The sequence below is a fragment of the Mustela lutreola genome, chromosome 7, assembly GCF_030435805.1.
Source record: "Mustela lutreola isolate mMusLut2 chromosome 7, mMusLut2.pri, whole genome shotgun sequence".
Lineage (NCBI taxonomy): Eukaryota > Metazoa > Chordata > Mammalia > Carnivora > Mustelidae > Mustela > Mustela lutreola.
The window spans coordinates 142040903-142059738 of NC_081296.1; the positions used below are offsets into that span (position 1 = coordinate 142040903).

Below are 18836 nucleotides of genomic sequence, written 5' to 3' on the forward strand. Positions count from 1 at the left end.
CCTCACTTCCTGACCCTGGTTTCTGAATGCCTACCAGGCTTCTCTGTGTGGGATGCGCCCCTCTCCCCCCAGCTTCTCGTTCATTCTCCAGTTTCCGTAAATATGACTCCTTCTTCCCAGGCAGTAGAGCTCGAGCCGTGATACCGTTTCGATTCCACATCCATGAGCCAGCACGTCCATTCCTCCAGACTGTTCTTTCCGATTGCTTCTGCCGTGTCACTCTGATTTATCATCGAGCACCTAACTATCCACGAGGCATTATGATAGATGCTGGGGGTGTGTTTTCTTTCTGTAAGGAGCGTTCAGTTAGCAGAGGGACACTGAGGTACTCGATGTGACAAAGTTCTTGATGCAGTAAGCCCTTAAAATCTGCGAGGGGACGTCAGAGATGACCGGATGACGCGGTGTCAAAAGGAACTTGAAGCATGGGTGAGAAGGCTCGTGGTAGGGAAGAGACTTCAGACAGAACGGCTGTCCCAGAGCAAGGGGTGTCTGAGGGAGCATGACTTCTTTACTGGACGCCAGCTGGCTCCTCTGCTGGAGCGTGCAGGCTTAGGGATCAAGTGGGGGCCGGGGGGAGGGGGGCGGTGGTGGTAGAAAACGCAGTGAGGGGCAGAAGCCAGACCATGGAGGGCCTCACATCCTGTGCAGAGGAGATTTTTATCTCCTAGGCAGCGGTAGAGGGGAGAGGAGAGAGACTGAGCAGGGGGAGAGTTGGCACTGGGCGGGGCCCTCGGGAGGTGCTGGTAAGTCTCTATGGACATTGTCGGGTGGGGATGGAGTGGTGAGAGGGGCATGGTACAGAGGAGCCTATCGGAATTAATGGTGAGAAGTGACAAGGACAGGGTCTAGTTTGTGGTCGTGAGGGTGGCAGATGGGATAGGTCGGAGGAGGGGTGTGTGCGACTTCGGGATTCACCTGGAGGAAGGGGAACTGCAAGTGGAGGAAGGGAAAGGAGACCTTAGGAGGACTCAGTTCCCAAGCACAGGAGCGATACGCCCCACGTGGTGCAGCAGAGACCAGGAAGATGAACAGGCTCGTGCCGATGAGCGTTAGGACAAGTGACAATGAGTTTGCAGGACTGTGCACTTTGCAGGATGTAACACCGAGGTGGAAGTTTCAGGAAGGCAATCAGAAGTAAAGGCCTGAAGCTCATCACAGGGGTCTGGGCCTTTACTATATTAGGGGGCAGAGAGAGAAAATTATGTGTGTTATAGAAAATATGAAAAATACAGAGAATTTTGAAGAAGTCACCCACAATTATACCACATGAAAAGAAAAACTATTTTTGATGGAGGAGAGCGCCTCAGGTCGTCATGTTGAAGGCGGAAGAGCTGATGGCCCTTCCTGCTGGCCTAGAATTGTAATTACAGCGCTTCTTAAACTGGTCCTCCACATCGAATCTTTTCTTCTAACTCATCCTTTCTACCAGTGCTCAGCAAACTTTTTCTGTAAAGGGCCAAATAGTATATGTTATAGGCTTTGCAGGTTCTATGTGGTCTTCATTGTATACTCTTTGTCTTTTTTTTTTTTTTTAATCCTCCTCTAAACATGTAAAAATCATGCTTAGCTGGTGGGCTGTACACAGGCCACAGGCCAGATCTAGCCCATCAGCCATAGTTTGTGAACCCCTGCTTAATACCACTGCCAAAGTAACCCTCCTAAAATGATCTCTGGTCATGTCACTTCCCTGTCTACTTTTTAGTTGTTTGTTTTAGCCCACCAGATAAAAGGCAAACATTTCAGCCTGGCATCTGGAGCCCCCCAGGTTGACCCTAACGTTCTATCCGAGCGCATCTCAACAATACTTTCTTGTACGCCCTAATGCTTTTGCATTATTATGCTTTGTCCTGTTCTCTCCACACCTGTTAAAATCCTAGCCATTGGGGTGCCTGGGTGGCTCAGTGGGTTAAGGCCTCTGCCTTCAGCTCGGGTCATGATTCCAGGGTCCTGGCATCGAGCCCCGCACCGGGCTCTCTGCTCGGCGGGGAGCCTGCTTCCCCCTCTCTCTGTACCTGCCTCTGTGCCTATTTGTGATCTCTCTCTGTCAAATAAATAAATAAAATCTTTTTTAAAAAAGGTAATAAAAAAATAAAATCCTAGCCATTTTTCAGGATCAGCGTAACTGCTGTTTTCAAGTAAAGCCTTCTCTTCCCCAGTAAGTGGTTTCTCCTTGGAACCCTGCAAGTACTCTTAACAGATACACCTCTCAACTTTTTATTGCCTTCTACTGGACACTTGTAACTTCCTTTTAGTTTGTAAGGCAGAGGGTACCATCCCAAATGAGATACCTCTGCATTGCATGGGACTCTGAGCAGAGTGCCAGACCCATTGTAGGTGCTCTGTAAATATTTGCTGAGTAGCATGTGATGGAGATAAAAAGCACAAGAAGGGATGAGAAGAAAGTACGAGGGAAATCTTGTTAATGACAAGTTTTCAACAGTAGCATGGTCCTGGCCAAGGACAGTGTACAGGAAGGCCCTGCTGAGTTCTTATCTCAATGTGGGCTTTCTTTGATGGAGAAGGTAATTGGACTATTTCCGTACTGGCTTAGTTGGTGTAATATTGGTGGTATTCCGTATACAAGCTAATGTCTGTTTTGCTTAAAGATACTTCTTTTTTTATAATAGTCTAAAGAAAAATTGATTAACAGCTTAAAGGAAGGATCTGGATTTGAAGGCCTCGACAGCAGTACTGCTAACAGCATGGAGCTGGAAGAACTTCGGCACGAAAAGGAGATGCAGAAGGAGGAAATACAGAAGCTGATGGGCCAGATACATCAGCTGAGAGCCGAATTGCAGGTAAGATCGAGTACGGCTCCGCGGCACGGACAGCCGCTGACCCCAGCGATCTGCAGGTGAGCGGCGGTGGTCTGTGTTTTGGGAGAAGTGTGTTAGTGAGAGGGTGTGTGGAACTGGTGTGGGAATAGTGGTCGCCGCGTAGTAATGCATCTAAGGCGATCGGTTTCCTGTCCATCGAGGGACAGTGAGGTCTGGGAATAACACACAGAGGTAACGAGATGAGATCGTTAGATTCTAACCTTATGTGCACCGTATGCCAGGCATCTTGTGGGCTCGGGGTTACAACAAGGATCCAGACAGAGTCTTCAGATTTATCGATCTGACAATCTAGTGGTTAAAAAACAATTGAGATCTGGGCTTGTCTATAAAACTGGGACATTTTCTGATACTGGAATGGACACAGGGACAGTCCCTTAATTATAGTTTCACGAGAAATTTTATGATTTGTAGTTTATGGATAATTGCTGTTTTTAATCCAAAAGTAAGTTGGACCTTTTGTTTAGATTAAACATGGAGCCTCTGACATAAATATTATAGGAGGAGCCTCTGAGGAGGGAGGACAAGGTGTAGGCTGATAAGCCTTCTTCAAAAGAAAAACATTTTGCGAAGAATATTCATCCACGCATTAACTCAACAAATTATTGGTTCATAAGATGGGCGGGACCTACAAGAGGAAAGTGTGGACGTTGTAAGGCCAGGGTTTCTTACCTAGAGTGTGGGCTTGAATACCAGATTTGGATAGAGGTGTCCCGTCTTTGGCACTTAGTAGATCTGTTACGTGCACGAGACGAGCCTTAGTTTTCTCATCCATAAAGTGGAGATAAACACAGGTTCTCCTGTGGATAAAGGTACGTGTCAGAGGGCCAAGCATTGTTCCTGACACGCATCAGGCCCTCAACAAATAGCAGCTAGTGTCCCTTCTGGACTTCTTATTGGCAGAGTACAAGAGCTGATCAAGGCTTATCCTTATAGTCTGTATGGCTGGATTTTTTTTTCCCTTAATTAATTTTGAATTCCAAAGACTTCAGTCCTGTGAACCTAGAAACTGAGTACATGCTAATCCTGTTTGTATCTTGTCTTATTTATTATATTCGTATTTGGGTGAGATTATAAATATGACTCGTTTTATTTAATATCCTTACCCCAGCGTCGTTGAGGACATTGAGCATTTCTCAAGAAGTTGATAAAATCTACAGTAAGGATTATGGTATATCTAGCAAAATGGGAGAATTGTTATTGCCTGTAATAGCTAAGAACTTTCTGGACAGGCATTGCACTAACCTCTCAGCGTCTGCTGTCCATTGATTCCCTCCTGTAATCCCCCAAGGGAGATGGTATATTTTCATTTTACAGTTTGAAGAAATTCAGTCACAGAGAAGGAAAGTCGCTTCCTATAACTAGTAAAGTAACAGGATTAGAACCATAGTCTGTCTGATTCCAGAACACGTGTTTTGTTTTGTATTTTCCAGAATATGTGTTACTACCCACTGCTCATACTATCTGCCTCTCAGAGTTCATCTGTTTAAGTCAACTTGATGACAAAGATTAGAGTACCTGCTACTAACCCCAAAAACTCAAGGAGAGGGGGAAATAATTGTACTTCTTGCTGCTTTCCTCTAAATCCACGAGGCACGCTGGTGTTCTTATCTGGGTGTGTCATTAATCCCCTGTTCTTTCAAACAGTACCTGAAGTGCCAGAGTTTGCATAGATGAATATAAAAAGACTGTGCCAAAAGATAACAAGCAAATTAAGATGCTGATTTTAATCTCTTATAGCACTGTATGGACAGACGCTTGGTTAACCTGTACAGGGGGTAACTATAGAAACCTAGAGTCATGTTCTTTGCCACTAGTAGATTCCACAGGAAATCTAGAAGGTGGTTTTTGAGTTTGAAGAAGAGAGAATAATGACGCTAAGTGAAGAAGTAAGAAATAGAGAAAGATGAAAGAACAGATAATGGTAATAAAGCTAAACAATGAAAAAAGAGGCTAACCTCAGGCGAGATGAGAGAGAAGTTCCATTGCTACTGGACGCCCACGTGTACAAACTATAACCTGCAAGTCCAGGGGCATCTTACGGATGTTATGTTTCTGTTCCTTTGGAAATTGTTAGCTTTTGGTGAGAGCTGTACTGTCCAGCGGCTGCTGACCTCCTCATCCAGCCCTGGGCTTCCCGCGCTGTGGCGGCTCTAGGGTCCGTCCGTTGCTCTCACTGTGGGCTGTGGCATACAGTGATGTGTCTGCCTGTGTACCCCCTTCGGGCGGAGACCATGTCTCACTTGTCCCCATCCCTCTAGTGCCTCCTGAGCCCAGTTCATGGCACAGCGGGAGTACTTGAAAGATGTCGAAATGAACAGTTGATTACTGCTCTCACATGTGCGGCTCGTCGTTTCAGGATGTGGAGGCACAGCAGGTTAGCGAAGCAGAATCAGCAAGAGAACAGTTACAGGAGCTGCAAGACCAAATAGCTGGGCAGAAAGCCTCGAAACAGGAGCTGGAGGCCGAACTAGAGCGACAGAAGCAGGTAGCGATCCTGTTTGTCTGTTTGTTTGTTTGTTTTTAAAGGTTTTATTTATTTACTTGCGAGAGAGCGAGCATGCACCCCAGTGAGAGAGCGTGAGTGGGGAGAGGGGCCGAGGGAGAAGCAGACTCCCCACTGAGCAGGGAGCCCAGCGTGGGGTTCCATCTCAGGACGCGGGGACCATGATCAGATGCTTAACCGACTGAGCCACCCAGGCGCCCTGCAGGTAAGGATTTTAGTTGGACAGTTACCAAGGAAGATGCTTTGCTGGGGGTTCTCTGAGGAGACTCCGGTGAAGCAACTTACTGAAGTTCTTGCAGAACGGGTATGGAGTGGCGATGGTAAAGGGGACCTTCTAGACCTCTACTGTCTTGTTACCACCCACTCCCTCACTGTTTAATTCACAGGGAAGAAAAAGACCCACAGAATGGTTATGGGACTTGCCTAATCTCACACAGTAAACCAGAGAATAGACTAGAACCCGGAAGGCCTGTCCCAGACTTCTTGCTGCTACCTTGTCTGTGTTTTATTATATCTCCTTGTCACAGTGTATATGTATGGAAGACTTAAAAACATCTGTTGATTTTCACATTTTACTACATTTGTACTTTCTAAGAACAACAGTAATATTATCTAATAGAAATATAAATACAACATTAGTGTGGTAATTTGATCTTTCTATTGAGAAGAAATATGTATAGACTGTTCTCACAAATCATGTTTAAAATTCCATTTCTTTGTTCAGTTAGCAGTTGTCTGCTCCCCAACTTATTTTTCTTAGTATACTTACATAATAGTTTCCTTATTAAAACAGTTAAATATGCTTACATCCACATTTTCAGATCAAGATGTTATATCTAATGTTAGTAACATTTATAACTTACTGAATAACCACACTGTAAGACACTTAGTATACATGATCTTATTTTACCCTCACAATAAAATCTGTTTTCTCTTCATTTTGCAGAAAACTATTGTTAAAATGATCAGTGCCTCCCTTAAACAACATTTTCAGCTTTGTGTGTTTATATTCTTTAGATCTTTTTTATTAGGATTTATCATTTCTGAAACGGGTTCTATTATGAGAAATGTTTGTTTTTATTACAAAGGTCCCACTTGTATCTGTTTCCTGAGTGGTAAGAAAAATGACCGAGTAGCCACCTGCAGAGTACATCATAGGCTGCCCTAGATAATTTAGTTATAAAATTGTCCTTTCAGAAATTGCATTTTAATTTATTCAAGGAGCTATTATATATTGAAAGGCAAAAATTTGATGTTCTTGATGGTTAGTGAGATAATTTTCATTTTATTATGGCAGATGGTCTTCCCACATGTACTGCCGGGGCCTGTTTTTAAAATGATAGAGTCCAGCAGAAGCGAGTGCAGCTGAATGTAGCTCTAGGCTATTTATTTAATCATCAGATGTTCTAGGTGCAAGTGCTTAATCTTGGGATTAGATAGTCCTCTAGCGCTCTTTATTAATTTTAAGTAATTTCAACCTTAAATTTTGTGCTAGCCTAGAGCTTTAAATGAAATCATGCAGACCTTCCTATAAATTGCAGTTCTCATTTCCTAATCACTGCCTCATCTTCTCTGCTCTCACTTATCTCAGTTTCTTTCATCTGGGAAGTGAGCAGGTTGAACTAGATGTTCTCAAGGAGTCTAGCAGTTTGATCCTGTCTTGTCTCTACTTCTTCATACGGCTCCCTTTACTTACTTCGTCTGCAGTTAAGCATAATGCTTTTGAAGATTCTTAGCTAATTGTTCTTTCTTCCCTGACATGCACTGTGCTCTTAAATTCCAACTGACACCGATTCATCATATCCATTGTACAAACCAGCAGCGCATTTGTGTAGTTGTTAGTGAATCAGAGGTCTTTATTTTTTCCTTGTTTATCCATGATAGAACAAAACAGGTTCTAACACTGCGTGATAGAAATAAGCACATGAAGAGCTGCTCAGCACCGTTAAGTGTTAGAGAAATGCACACTGGAACCACAGCACAATACTAGGTTGTCCCTAGTGAATAGTTACACTTAACCAAGACTGACAATACCAAATGTTGGGAAGGATGTGGAAGAACTGGGCCTCTCCCATATTGCCGTGGGGCTGCAAAATGCCGCATGGATTTTGAAACCAGTTCAGAAAACAGTTGGGTGAGTTCTTTCCCTGTAAGTTAGACATAACACTTATGTGATCCAGCGGGGCTGTCCCTACATATCTACCCAAGAAAAGTGGAGACCTGACCATGGAAAGACTTGATACATCCTGCTGGAGTCGTGTTCATCAGACCCTTCCAACGGCCCTCATTTGTTCATTCTGCATAGACGTGGCACACGTTGGCTGAGTGCCTCCTGTGTGTCAGGAATGTTTCAGATACTGGGGATGACATCGGGAGCACTGATTTCGCTTCTGTGTATTCATGTCTCACTTTGTAGGAATTCCACTACATAGAAGAAGATCTGTATCGAACAAAGAACACCTTGCAAAGCAGGATTAAAGATCGAGAAGAAGAAATTCAAAAACTTAGGAATCAGGTATGAATGAGTGTTCACTTCTTGGGAAAAGATAACATCGCAAAACTAATTTTTTTTTTCAAGGGATATAGAGAGACCTTCTTTTTTCATATTTTCAGCAGCGTTCTGCTGTTGGAACAATGAGGTGTTTTTTTCAGTCTGATACAGAATTTTCATCTAAAGCCATTTTAATCTGTGTTTGCTGTATTCTGTGACTTCTTCATCTGGAAGTGTCTTGTAGCCACAGCCATCCGAGGACACGGGACTTACCCCCAAATTTCGTATCTTGTAACTTCAGTGGTGGTTGTGCTGACTGCCAGTTTAATAATTACTGTTTCTCTTTCCTGCGAAAAATCCAGTGATACCTTCCTGTTAACAACTGATAGGTCTTTTGTAAAGTCACCAAGACTTCTTTTAAACTCTGAAAATGTAAAATTTAGGAAATAACATGTGCCCACCGCCCACATTTACCAGCACTTATCATTAACTGTGACAAAATCATGCATCCACTTATCCTGTAACTCTGCTGTTTCCTTTTCTCCCTTATGTTCATTTTGTTTTTTATCCCTTATATTTATTGACTTAATAAATAATGAGGTCATTGATCATTTAAATAATTTACATAAAGATTGATTCTTCTCTTTTTAGTTAGCTGATGATGTAGTTTGAACATTAAAAAGGCAAATAATTTCAGTTTTTAAGTTGTCAGACTTTGTAACAGTCCATGATTTAAACTATTTTAAAATATTCTAGTTTTTCTAAGAGGAGCATCTGATTTCAGTGTTCCATACTTCCCTCACCTACTTTTGTGAAGTGCTTACAAGTGGTAACATGACTTGTTAGCAGAAAGTCAAAAGAAAGGACCATAAACCACCAATTGGTTTAATCCTTAAACATTCCTGTATTTATTAAATGTTTTTTGAGTGCTTCCTAAGCCTAAGATTCTGTCCTGTTTTTGTTAATTAAGAATTAATCTTAGGGGGTTAGCTCGTAAAGTTTTTTTTTGATCTAAGTAGAACAGAGGAAATTCTTTGTCTCATAACAGGAAGTTGATTTTTACAATTTTAAAAAGAGATCAGCATCTTCATATATTGTCCAAACAAACAAACCAACAACCCATAAACGAGTGACCAAATACGCACATAAGTAAGTGCTCAAAACCATCCGTCATCAGGGGAGTGCACATTAAAAGTGTAGTGGGCTGTACCACTACACTGATACTCGCTAGAATGATATAGTATCCCTAAATATCATGTACAGAGAGATGTAGCAATTTGTCTAATGTCAGACAGCTAGAAAATTGCAGAGCAGAGGTGAAAACCTAAAACCTCAGTTTGCGGTCTTTGCACTGCACCACAACTGCTGAGTTATGGAGGGTTTTGAATCCTGGCCAAGAAGTTCAGACTGTCCTTTGGATCAATGCTTTCAGATGTCTTTGATCACGACACCACAGTGAGAAGTAAAGTATACCTTGTGTCCCAATAACTCAGATGTACTTAGAAGTATAATACTAAAACAGAAGTTTCACAAAACAATGCTCTCATATACTATGTGCTGTGTACTCTCTGTCCCATTCTTGGCCATTACTATTTTAAAATCTGGTTGTGACCCACCAAATTGGTTTTGTAGCCCATTAATACAATTTGAAAATCTCTTTCATAGATAGTGAGTTTTGAGAAATTGAATAATGCTACACTTTACATGTGGGAATGTAGGTTCTGTGTTGTAAGACTTACTTTATGTACTAATTTTATGAACACTTTGCCTTTCAGCTTACTAATAAAACTTTGAGCAACAGCAGTCAGTCTGAGTTAGAAAACCGACTCCATCAGCTGACAGAGACTCTCATCCAGAAGCAGACGATGCTGGAGAGTCTTAGCACAGAGAAGAACTCTCTGGTCTTCCAGCTGGAGCGCCTTGAGCAGCAGGTGAACTCCGCCAGTGGAAGTAGCAACAGTGGGTCTTCTATTAATATGTCTGGAGTTGACAATGGCGAAGGTAACAAAAAAGGAATTTCAAAAGAACATTGCATTGCCTTTATTTCCAGCCTTGCTAATTGAGGCGTGACTTTGAGAAGTTACAGAAAGACCTTTTTTTTTTTTTTTTACAAGAAGGTCCATCCAGCAAAGCACTGCTTTTCTCCTGATGTGAGGCCTGAGCCGTGCACTGTTTGACATGATCTTTAGCAAACAGGACAGTGGGCTATGAATATGCCGCTCCTTAGTATGAGACTTGGAGAAGGGAGACTTGAGGAACGGTGATCATGTTGAAATACATAGGACATTCTACAAGATATTGATGACAAGGTAGATAATTTGGCAGTAAGGGGTTTTCAGGAAACTTGAAGATTTGCTGTAAAAATCTTCCAGTCTGTAATTATGAATATTAAAGTTAATAGTCCTGTAAGTATATCCATGCTCTATAATTTCAATTGAGAAATCTGTAGATTCCCAAAGTAATAATCAAGAAGAATGTTAAAGATTTCAGTATGAGCTTCAGCAGATCTAGTTTTTAATCTTAGAGCTTCATAAAGCCTACAAAGTAGTCATTCAGTAAATTTCTCAGTTCTTAGGCTTTCAACTAAAATTTTTTTAAGGGGCGCCTGGGTGGCTCAGTCAGCTAAGCATCTGCCTTTAGCTCAGGTCATGATCCAGAGTCCTGGGATCAAACCCCACATTGGGCTCCCTTCTTAGCAGGAAGCCTGCTTCTCCCTCTCCCTCTGCCATTCCCCCTACTTGTGCACTCTCTCTCTGTGTCAGATAAATAAAATCCTTTTAAAAAGTAAATAAAAGTTTTTTTAAGTTTTTTTTTTTCAGCGTAACAGTATTCATTGTTTTTGCACCACACCCAGTGCTCCATGCAATCTGCCCTCTATAATACCCACCACCTGGTTCCCCCAACCTCCCACCCACCCCCTCTTCGAAACCCTCAGATTGCTTTTCAGAGTCCATAGTCTCTCATGGTTCACCTCCCCCTCCAATTTCCCCCAACTTCCTTCTCCTCTCTAACACCCCTTATCCTCCATGCTATTTGTTATGCTCCACAAACAAGTGAAACCATATGATAATTGACTGTCTCTGCTTGACTTATTTCACTCAGCATAATCTCTTCCAGTCCTGTCCATGTTGCTACAAAAGTTGGGTATTCGTCCTTTCTGATGGAGGCATAATACTCCATAATGTATATGGAACTTGTTTTACATGTTTGTTTTTTAATAACATGGTTGCTATGAAAAGAAATCTCCAAAAAAAGGATATTAAAATCATCCAAATAATCCATTCCCCTCAGATAACATTTTGGAATATCTCCTTCCAGATTTTTTTTGCTGTATATGTTTATATTATCTATTTTATTGGTTTTTAACTTTTTCATATAAATCAATTTATTTTTAAGATTTACTTATTTATTAGAGGGAGAGAGAAAGAGGGAGGGAGGGAAAGAAGGAATTTCCAGCAGGCTCCCTGCTGAGCGTGGAGCCCGATGCACGGCTTGATCTAACCATGAGATCATGACCTGAGCTGAAATCAAGAGTCACACACTTAACTGACTGAGCCACCCAGGGGCCCCTAGAGCTTACTTTAAAAAACAAAAACAAAAAAATTCTAATCTGTGACAAAATAGCCCAGGAGAAGATCCTAATTAATACATAAGAATTAAATATAATCTGTCAGAATTGTGGTTCTGGACTAGCTGGTGAGCTGGGGGGAATTTGTTTAAAGTTAAATCTTCATTTCATTTGCACACAAAATTAATCCCTGTTAGAGTGAAGAATCAAGTATTAAAACCTGGAAAAACTAGAAGAAAATTATGGTATTTTTGGTTAGAAAAGTGTTCAGTCTCACTAGTAATTACACATACCAAAGAAGGCAAATTAAAGCACTTTATTGAAGTCCCAAAGGAGGTAAGGTGATGGTAGACTCAAGGGAGGTCTGCAGGAAGAGTTTCCAGGCAAAGAGAAGAGCAGGTGCAAAGGCCCAGAAGTAGGAGCAGTGCCGGCATGTTGTAGGAACAGAAAGGAGGCCAGTGCAGCTGGAGAAGACTGAGTGAGGGGGGAGAGTAGTCAAAGGGGAATTCAGAGAACTTTGAAGAATCTTGAGAGGGGTGACTGACTGCATTTTGGCAAGATGCCTCTGGCAGCTATGTCCAGAGTAGATTACAGAGAGCTGAGTGGAGGCGGGGGACCAGAGAGGAACCATCACATTAATCTGTGTGAGGGAGGGTGGCAGTTCAAACCAGAGTGAGATCTTGAGGGGGTTATCGTGGGCAGGTTGGATGTGGAGTTCAAGAGATGTGGAGTTCAAGAGAAGGGAGTCCAGGGTTTTGGCCTGAGATGATGGCACAGTGGTGTGATGTACTCAGATGGGGAAAATGGCAGGGTGAGTAGGTTGGCAGGGAGGGCAGAAAGTCAGAATCGTGGTTTTGGCCATGCTGAGCTTGAGATGCTGTTCGACATCCAGATGGAAACAAAACAGATGAGTAGATGAGTCTGGAGTTGGTGGTCCAGGCTGAGGATACCAATCTGGGAGTCATCAGCATTGTAGAAAGGGTGTCTGGCCTCACTCTTGCTAGCGTAGGAAGAAAGTGCTCATTAATATTGACTCCTGGCAACATTTGGTATTTGTAAACTTCAGTTTTTACTAATTTCATGAGGAAATAATTGTTTTAGTTTTTACATTTTTATTTTTATGGATATAGAAATTTAAATATTTTATATGACCAAATTTATCTGTCTTTATGGTTTCACCTTCTTTGTGTAATGCTTAGAAAGTTGGCCTTTGAGAATTTCTTTCATTTCTAATACAGTAATATATTCAACTATAATTTTGTTAGGACATTGCTTTTGGTATTTGTACACTGATTCACTATTTTCTTGCTTAAACAGGCACACGGCTCCGAAATGTTCCTGTTCTTTTTAATGATACAGAAACAAATCTGGCAGGAATGTACGGAAAAGTCCGAAAAGCTGCTAGTTCAATTGACCAGTTTAGGTAAGCAAGGGCAGTAATGATTGAGTGATGGATTGTCAGCTGCTCTTGTATCCTTTTCTGGTGGCTTCAGTCACAGTGAGTCCCCTCAGGCAGAGCTGGTAATTTAGAGCAGTATTTCCCTGCTTCCTGTCACGGTATTTTGATCTCATGAGATGGCTTCATGTGGTGGGCCAGTGCCTGTGTTTTACTGAAGATGATTAACCCTGATCATTTCTCTTCTTTCTGTAGTAAACTCATATTAAAGTTCATTGAGAAAATGTTCATGTCATGTAAATGCATCTTTTGAAATGTTTTTTTCATTACTTTATCATATGATGAGAATAAAAGATGCCACTATGTTTAAGTGAACAGTATTCATGTTAACATATACTTTACATATATTACATCAGCAACATATCATCTGTATACATGTTTTTGTATATTTGTAACTTCTTTATACTAGCAAACATGTACCTTATAAAGAAAATGTTTTAACGGTGTATGTTTGCCTTGATAAATGTCATGTTTAAATAATCCATTAAACTCTTTGGCCTCTTGGTGTTTATAATTAAACACAATTATAATGACTTATTGCAAAATAGAGCAATCTCTTACATTTTTGTGTAAGAATAGAGCTGTGGTGTTTAAAATCAAGAGAATGATTTGCTAAGGGTCTCGAGGCCATGGGGCCAACAATGCCATAGTCGTTACATTCAGATTATTAAGCACATTTATTTCAATTCTTTATTTATTCAACATATGTAATAATTTTTAGACAAATTAGATACGAGGCACCATGCTGATGGCAGTGAAAGAAGCAGAAAGGCCTAGAAGAAGGGTGTATTTGCCTTGTAGGTGTATCCATCTTGACAGGGAAAAATGTTGCAAAGAGGTGGGAGTAGTAAGATCTGGGCTTCATATTCTTCCCATATTTCCTTTAGTTAATTGGTTAGTTGCCTTTCTGTAGTTCTAAGCCTTTTAGAAGCATGTGTTGGGGGAGGGTATGTGCTATGGTGAGTGCTGTGCAATGTGTAAGCCTGATGATTCACAGATCTGCACCCCTGGGGCAAATAATGCATTATATGCTAATAAAAATAATTTAAATAAATAAGGAAAAAAAAAGAAAAAGGAGAAAAGAGGAAAGGAAGAAAGAAGTGAGGAAGGAGGGAAGGAAGGAGCATGTGTCCGTGGGCCAACTTCGGGTTAGCTGTGCAGGTGTTCGCCGGCCGGACTCTTTCTCCTGTGCATGTGTTGATGCTCGCCTTGTCTCTTCCATGTAACTTCTTTGGTCTCTAAAAGAAGAATTATTTAGAGAGTTTTCCCCTATAGTTGTAGCTAAAGACTTAAGAAAACTAGACTGTATTTAAATCAAGCCACAAAGAATAGAGAAAGTATTTGTTTACTGTGATGATTCTGTATGGTTATTTCAAGTAATCACTTAAGTCTACCATAAAATGATTTTTCTTTTACGGTGGTCACCTTAATAATTTATCCAAGAAATCCTAAAAAGCATCATTAGCTGTTGCCCCAGGAATTTGTGCTTTGAGTGTAACTGTGTCCTCTCCCTCCCCCCGTTGGCACAGCATCCGCCTGGGAATTTTTCTCCGAAGATACCCCATAGCACGAGTGTTTGTAATTATATATATGGTAAGTATATTTGAAAAACTTATTTGAAAAAATAACGCTACACTTGATTTTTAGCAGTTTTTTTTAGTTGCTGATCATTTTGGGTAAAAGTCCAACAATTAGTTTTGAAAGAAAATAGAACTCATTGTTGGCCATGAAAACTTTTTTTCTCAAGGATGCAAGTAGAGTTACAGTTCACTTTGTCTAAAACATAAATTGCTCAAAGCCTTGTCCTACAGTAAAACGACCTATAATGCAGTTCGTTACCTCCACTTCTGAGCCCCTCTAGTGACAAAAATGGGGTGCAAAACAGTTGATTTCATTTTTATGTTGATGTAAAGTTTCTTTGATTATTTTCCTGTGTTTAGCTTTGCATTCTGAAAGGACCTCAAGGTTGATTTTCATCCTTCCATGTTTCTTAGCCCTAATACAATGGTCGCCAGGGTTTGCAATACTGTTTCATGTGTCCTTTGACCGTAAAAAGCCCTCTAACTGTTCCGAGTGAGGACATCTAGTTGAGTTCAATTAAGACAAGCAGTCTTCCTGAAAAAGAAAAAGCTTACGTAGAAATTTCTCTGTGATCCACTAGAGGGAAGAATTACTCCTTTGAATAAAAAGTTTTTAAGAAACTGTGGGATGGAGAGAAAAAAAGAAAAAAATTGAACAGCATCAAGAAGGATTTAGAATAGGAGCACACAGGTGGATTCCGGTGTCGGGGCTGATAAGGAACACCTGCGCCAGGTGTCTGTCCTGCTGTCAGCGCTGCCAGGAGGGAGCTGGGGGAAGTCCTCCCTGTAGGTCCTGTGTTAGACCTTAAATCAGCCTCTGAAGCCTGACACATTATTCCCATCAGGAATGTCTTCCCGTCTCCTCTTCACCAAATCACGGCTCACCCCTTTTGCAAAACGCCAACCATACAACCATGACTCTGTTCTAAAAAGCTTTTGCAAGCAACTTCATGTGCATCTAGCAGTTTCAATCCTGGCCTCTACTCCGAGTTATAATCCCCTGATGGGTTATTTATGTGTACCCGTGTGTGTTATGAGAGCGCTAACAACTCTGATCATTCTCAACCGAGGATTGTGTAGGTTTCAAAACCGTTCCCCTCCCTTGCACTTCACCCGTCTGTTTGCATGTTTATTTCTTCATTACTTATTCAGTAAACAGGTAGCCAGGCACTTGCAAGGTTGCAGACCCAGTGCTAGCCTCAGGACTGCAAAGATAAGACGTGGTTCCCGCCCTCAGGGTAGACACAGCGAGCCTTTGGTGAAGATTGATGTATTGGTTAATCTATAAATTGTCTGCTCTTTCTTCAGGCTTTGCTTCACCTCTGGGTCATGATTGTTCTGTTGACTTACACACCAGAAATGCACCATGACCAACCCCATGGCAAATGAACTGAGCCCAGTCACCTCAGTGATTGGTTGTCTTTTTTTGGACTTGGGATCTGCAGAAGGACCAGTCGCCTAAAACCGCTGAGAAAGGTGCACAAGGTTATTTCATCACTACAGGCTTTTAACTCGTTAAGTTATTATACAAGTGCTCTGCTACCTAAATCTTCCTCTCATTTCCTTCAAATGGTAAGAGTTTCTAAAACAGGCAGACAGTAATTTAATAAGCTCAGCTCTGCTTTTTCTGAAGTCAGAGGTTCACTGTATAATCATATACACAGAGACCGGCTGGGTTTGTTCGCCTCCGTACGGACCATCCTATTTTAGGTGACACGCATTATGGGTTATAATCAGGGAGACTAATTGTATTTAGTGATACAAATAAAATGTTTTCTTTTTGATAATTCCGTCTGCTTTTGTATTTTCGTATATTTAGCTTTGCAAATATGGATTTGCTTCTTACATGCTAAAGACTGGATTGGTGTAAGTTTTTGTATAAACACATAAATAAAATTTACTGTGCGTTTTTCTTTTTTAAAATAATAGTTTCTCATCCCCATTGAATAGGACCTTCCCAAACCAGCCGGCGTGAGGAGAGCAGAAAGCAGCAGCAGCGTCTCCCCGTGGGTGATTCCTGGTGCTTTGCCCCCGCGCCGCCGTGCGCACCTCTCCCTCCTGTCCCCACCGTGCCGGCCGCCTCTGCTTGTCACGCACTCAGTCACTGTCCTCCTCTCTCCCTTTTCTCGAGCCTGGGCCCTGGGTTAGCTCAGGAAATCCCTGCTCTTAGCTTTTAGGAATGAAATCTGTTTCATCAACCTTTGTACTTTTAAAACACTCCAATGCAAAAATGTTACAGCGTTTCTGAAAAGAGACATTTCTTTTACCTTAAGTTCATTGTCTCTCTTGGCTTTCCTTTCCCTCCACATGTCTGAATTCCTAAGTCTTCTGGTCCCTGGTGGTCTGTCTTCACGTGTGATTAATACATGTAGATCTGGGGCAGGATGGGGGGCAGTTCTTCCTGTCAGGAATGTTGTTGAAGACGCCTGCTGGTGCCAACTGAAAACCTGACCGGTTTCTGTTAATGACATCTGTACCATGATTTTAATTGGCTATTAATTCTCCCGAAGTTTTGATACCCTAGGAAATGTTTCTTATTTTTCATGAGAAAATGAAGTTTTGAAGGTTATCTGATGCATGCTTGAGCTTTTTCTCAGCTTAGCGTGAATGAAGAAGGCAGAAGCGCCGCATCAGCTGAAAGCGGAGATGAGAGATGCAGGGTGGAGACTGCGGGTGGGGGTGCTGTCGGCGTGGAGCTGGGAGGCCGGCTTTGAGCTCACATGGGATAAAGGACAAGTGTGAATCTTGCTGCTCTCTTCGAAAGGTGGTTTTTCCTCTCTTCTAATTTGGAAAAATTTCTGAAAAATGATTAAAATCAGGTTACATAACTTAAATGGAAAACAGCACATGCTTCCCTGTCGTGTCCTGCCAGACTTCCCGTCTCCATGCGTCCTCCTGCCTCTAAATCTTCCTTCAGTCTTTGTACTTTCTTGGCTTTGGAAATAGTTTGACAAAGTGTTTCCAAGATTTTTTTTTTTTTTTTTTTTTTTTTTAGTTTTAATTGAGTTTCAGTTTCAATATTCTTAGCCACTAACAACTGGGGAATTTTTTTAAAGTGTTCCCTTTCATTTATCCTCAGATAGCACGAAACCTTGACCTAATTAAAAGGATTGCATGAGAGCCAGTTGTTTTCCTTTTTATCCAGTGTATTCATTTAAAGACATTATACATACGTAGAGTCTGTATAATACATATACGTTACAGATATGTATGTATACAGATAATCTCAGAACTCTGTACTGCTTTCTATTTATAGCTATCAATTGGAAAATAAGATTGTTTTACTATTAGAAGATTATTTCTCTTTATGTAAACTTTGTGCATATCAGAGGCTACCATTTCTGTTGCTACAGAACAAAACCATCGAAGGAAAAGCGTGGGTTTGTAAACACATGTTTACCAGCCTGTCTGTTTGGGGAGGAAGGGATTGGCTCTCTGGGCCTGGGCTGTCCAGCCTCAGTTTGAGAAGCCTGAAGAATCCAACTCCCCCTGTGGGGGCAAAAACCCCGACTACTCAGATATGCCTCACTGGGTGCTCACTCTCTATGGCAAGAGGCCATATTGGAAAAGGCCCTGTATTGGAAAAGGCCGTATGGGCATCTTGGTAGGATGGAAGTAGAAGGAAAGAATTGTTAAAGAGCATAGTCAGGGACTGACAGCCTAAGGCAGCTCTTCCGGCTGAGACTGGTCAGAAGAAAGAAATGATTGAGAAAAAAAAAGTCTTAGTGGTCATGCGGAACATGTTTAACTAGTGTTCCTATGAACCCTTTCCTGAGTGAGAAGAACACAGAAGTTCATGCTTCTAAGACTCAAACATACACCTCAAGATAAGAGTTTCTCTTTTAAAGGAACATTAGAACCTCAAGTTCAAAGCCTTATTCTTAGAAGATGCCTCAAAGAAAAAAGCGAGTGGTCAAGTTTTATTTCAAGCTCTAATAAGGCTCCAAAGTCATTCAATGTGTGAATGCCCTGCGTGCTGGTCCCTTCTACGAACTGGGAGTAGCAGGGAGCGGAAGTCTCTGTGCTGGTGGGGCTTAATGTTTAAGTGGGAGGGCAGACGAAACGTGCAGAACGTGAGCTTGGTATTAAATGCTGGGAAGATCAATGTGAAGGAAGAGAGAAGTGGGGGGGGGGGGGTCCTCTGCAGAAATGACCCTGGCACGGGGCCTGAGCCCTGGGGTAGGCCGTGCAAAACCCGGCCGGCTTCCTGGGCAGGAGCTGACAGGAGGCCAAAGCGTCTGGAATGGGAGCAGGCTCCGTGAGGAAAGACAGAGCGGTGGGCAGCGTGGTAGCGACCTCTAGCCCGAGGGGAGGACTTGGAATGTGAAATCCTTTTTCTTTTCTCCTTAGTAACCTCCTCCGACCTTGAACCACCAATTCCTTTAAATTGCTTTTCTG

The 18836-nt window shown here is 41.8% G+C and overlaps 1 protein-coding gene across 2 annotated transcripts in view; it reads left to right on the forward strand.

Annotated features, from left to right (window-relative positions):
* Positions 1–16225, forward strand: part of GOLGA5 (golgin A5) — a 31559-nt gene extending 15334 nt beyond the window's left edge. For both annotated transcript variants that reach the window (XM_059182944.1, XM_059182945.1), the window contains 7 exons: positions 2631–2801; positions 5197–5325; positions 7760–7858; positions 9610–9835; positions 12720–12825; positions 14388–14451; positions 15747–16225. In XM_059182944.1, the coding sequence (XP_059038927.1) occupies positions 2631–2801; positions 5197–5325; positions 7760–7858; positions 9610–9835; positions 12720–12825; positions 14388–14451; positions 15747–15827 (876 nt within the window). In that variant the 3' untranslated portion in view covers positions 15828–16225. The remainder of the gene's footprint in view (positions 1–2630; positions 2802–5196; positions 5326–7759; positions 7859–9609; positions 9836–12719; positions 12826–14387; positions 14452–15746) is intronic.
* The last annotated feature ends 2611 nt before the right edge of the window (positions 16226–18836 follow it).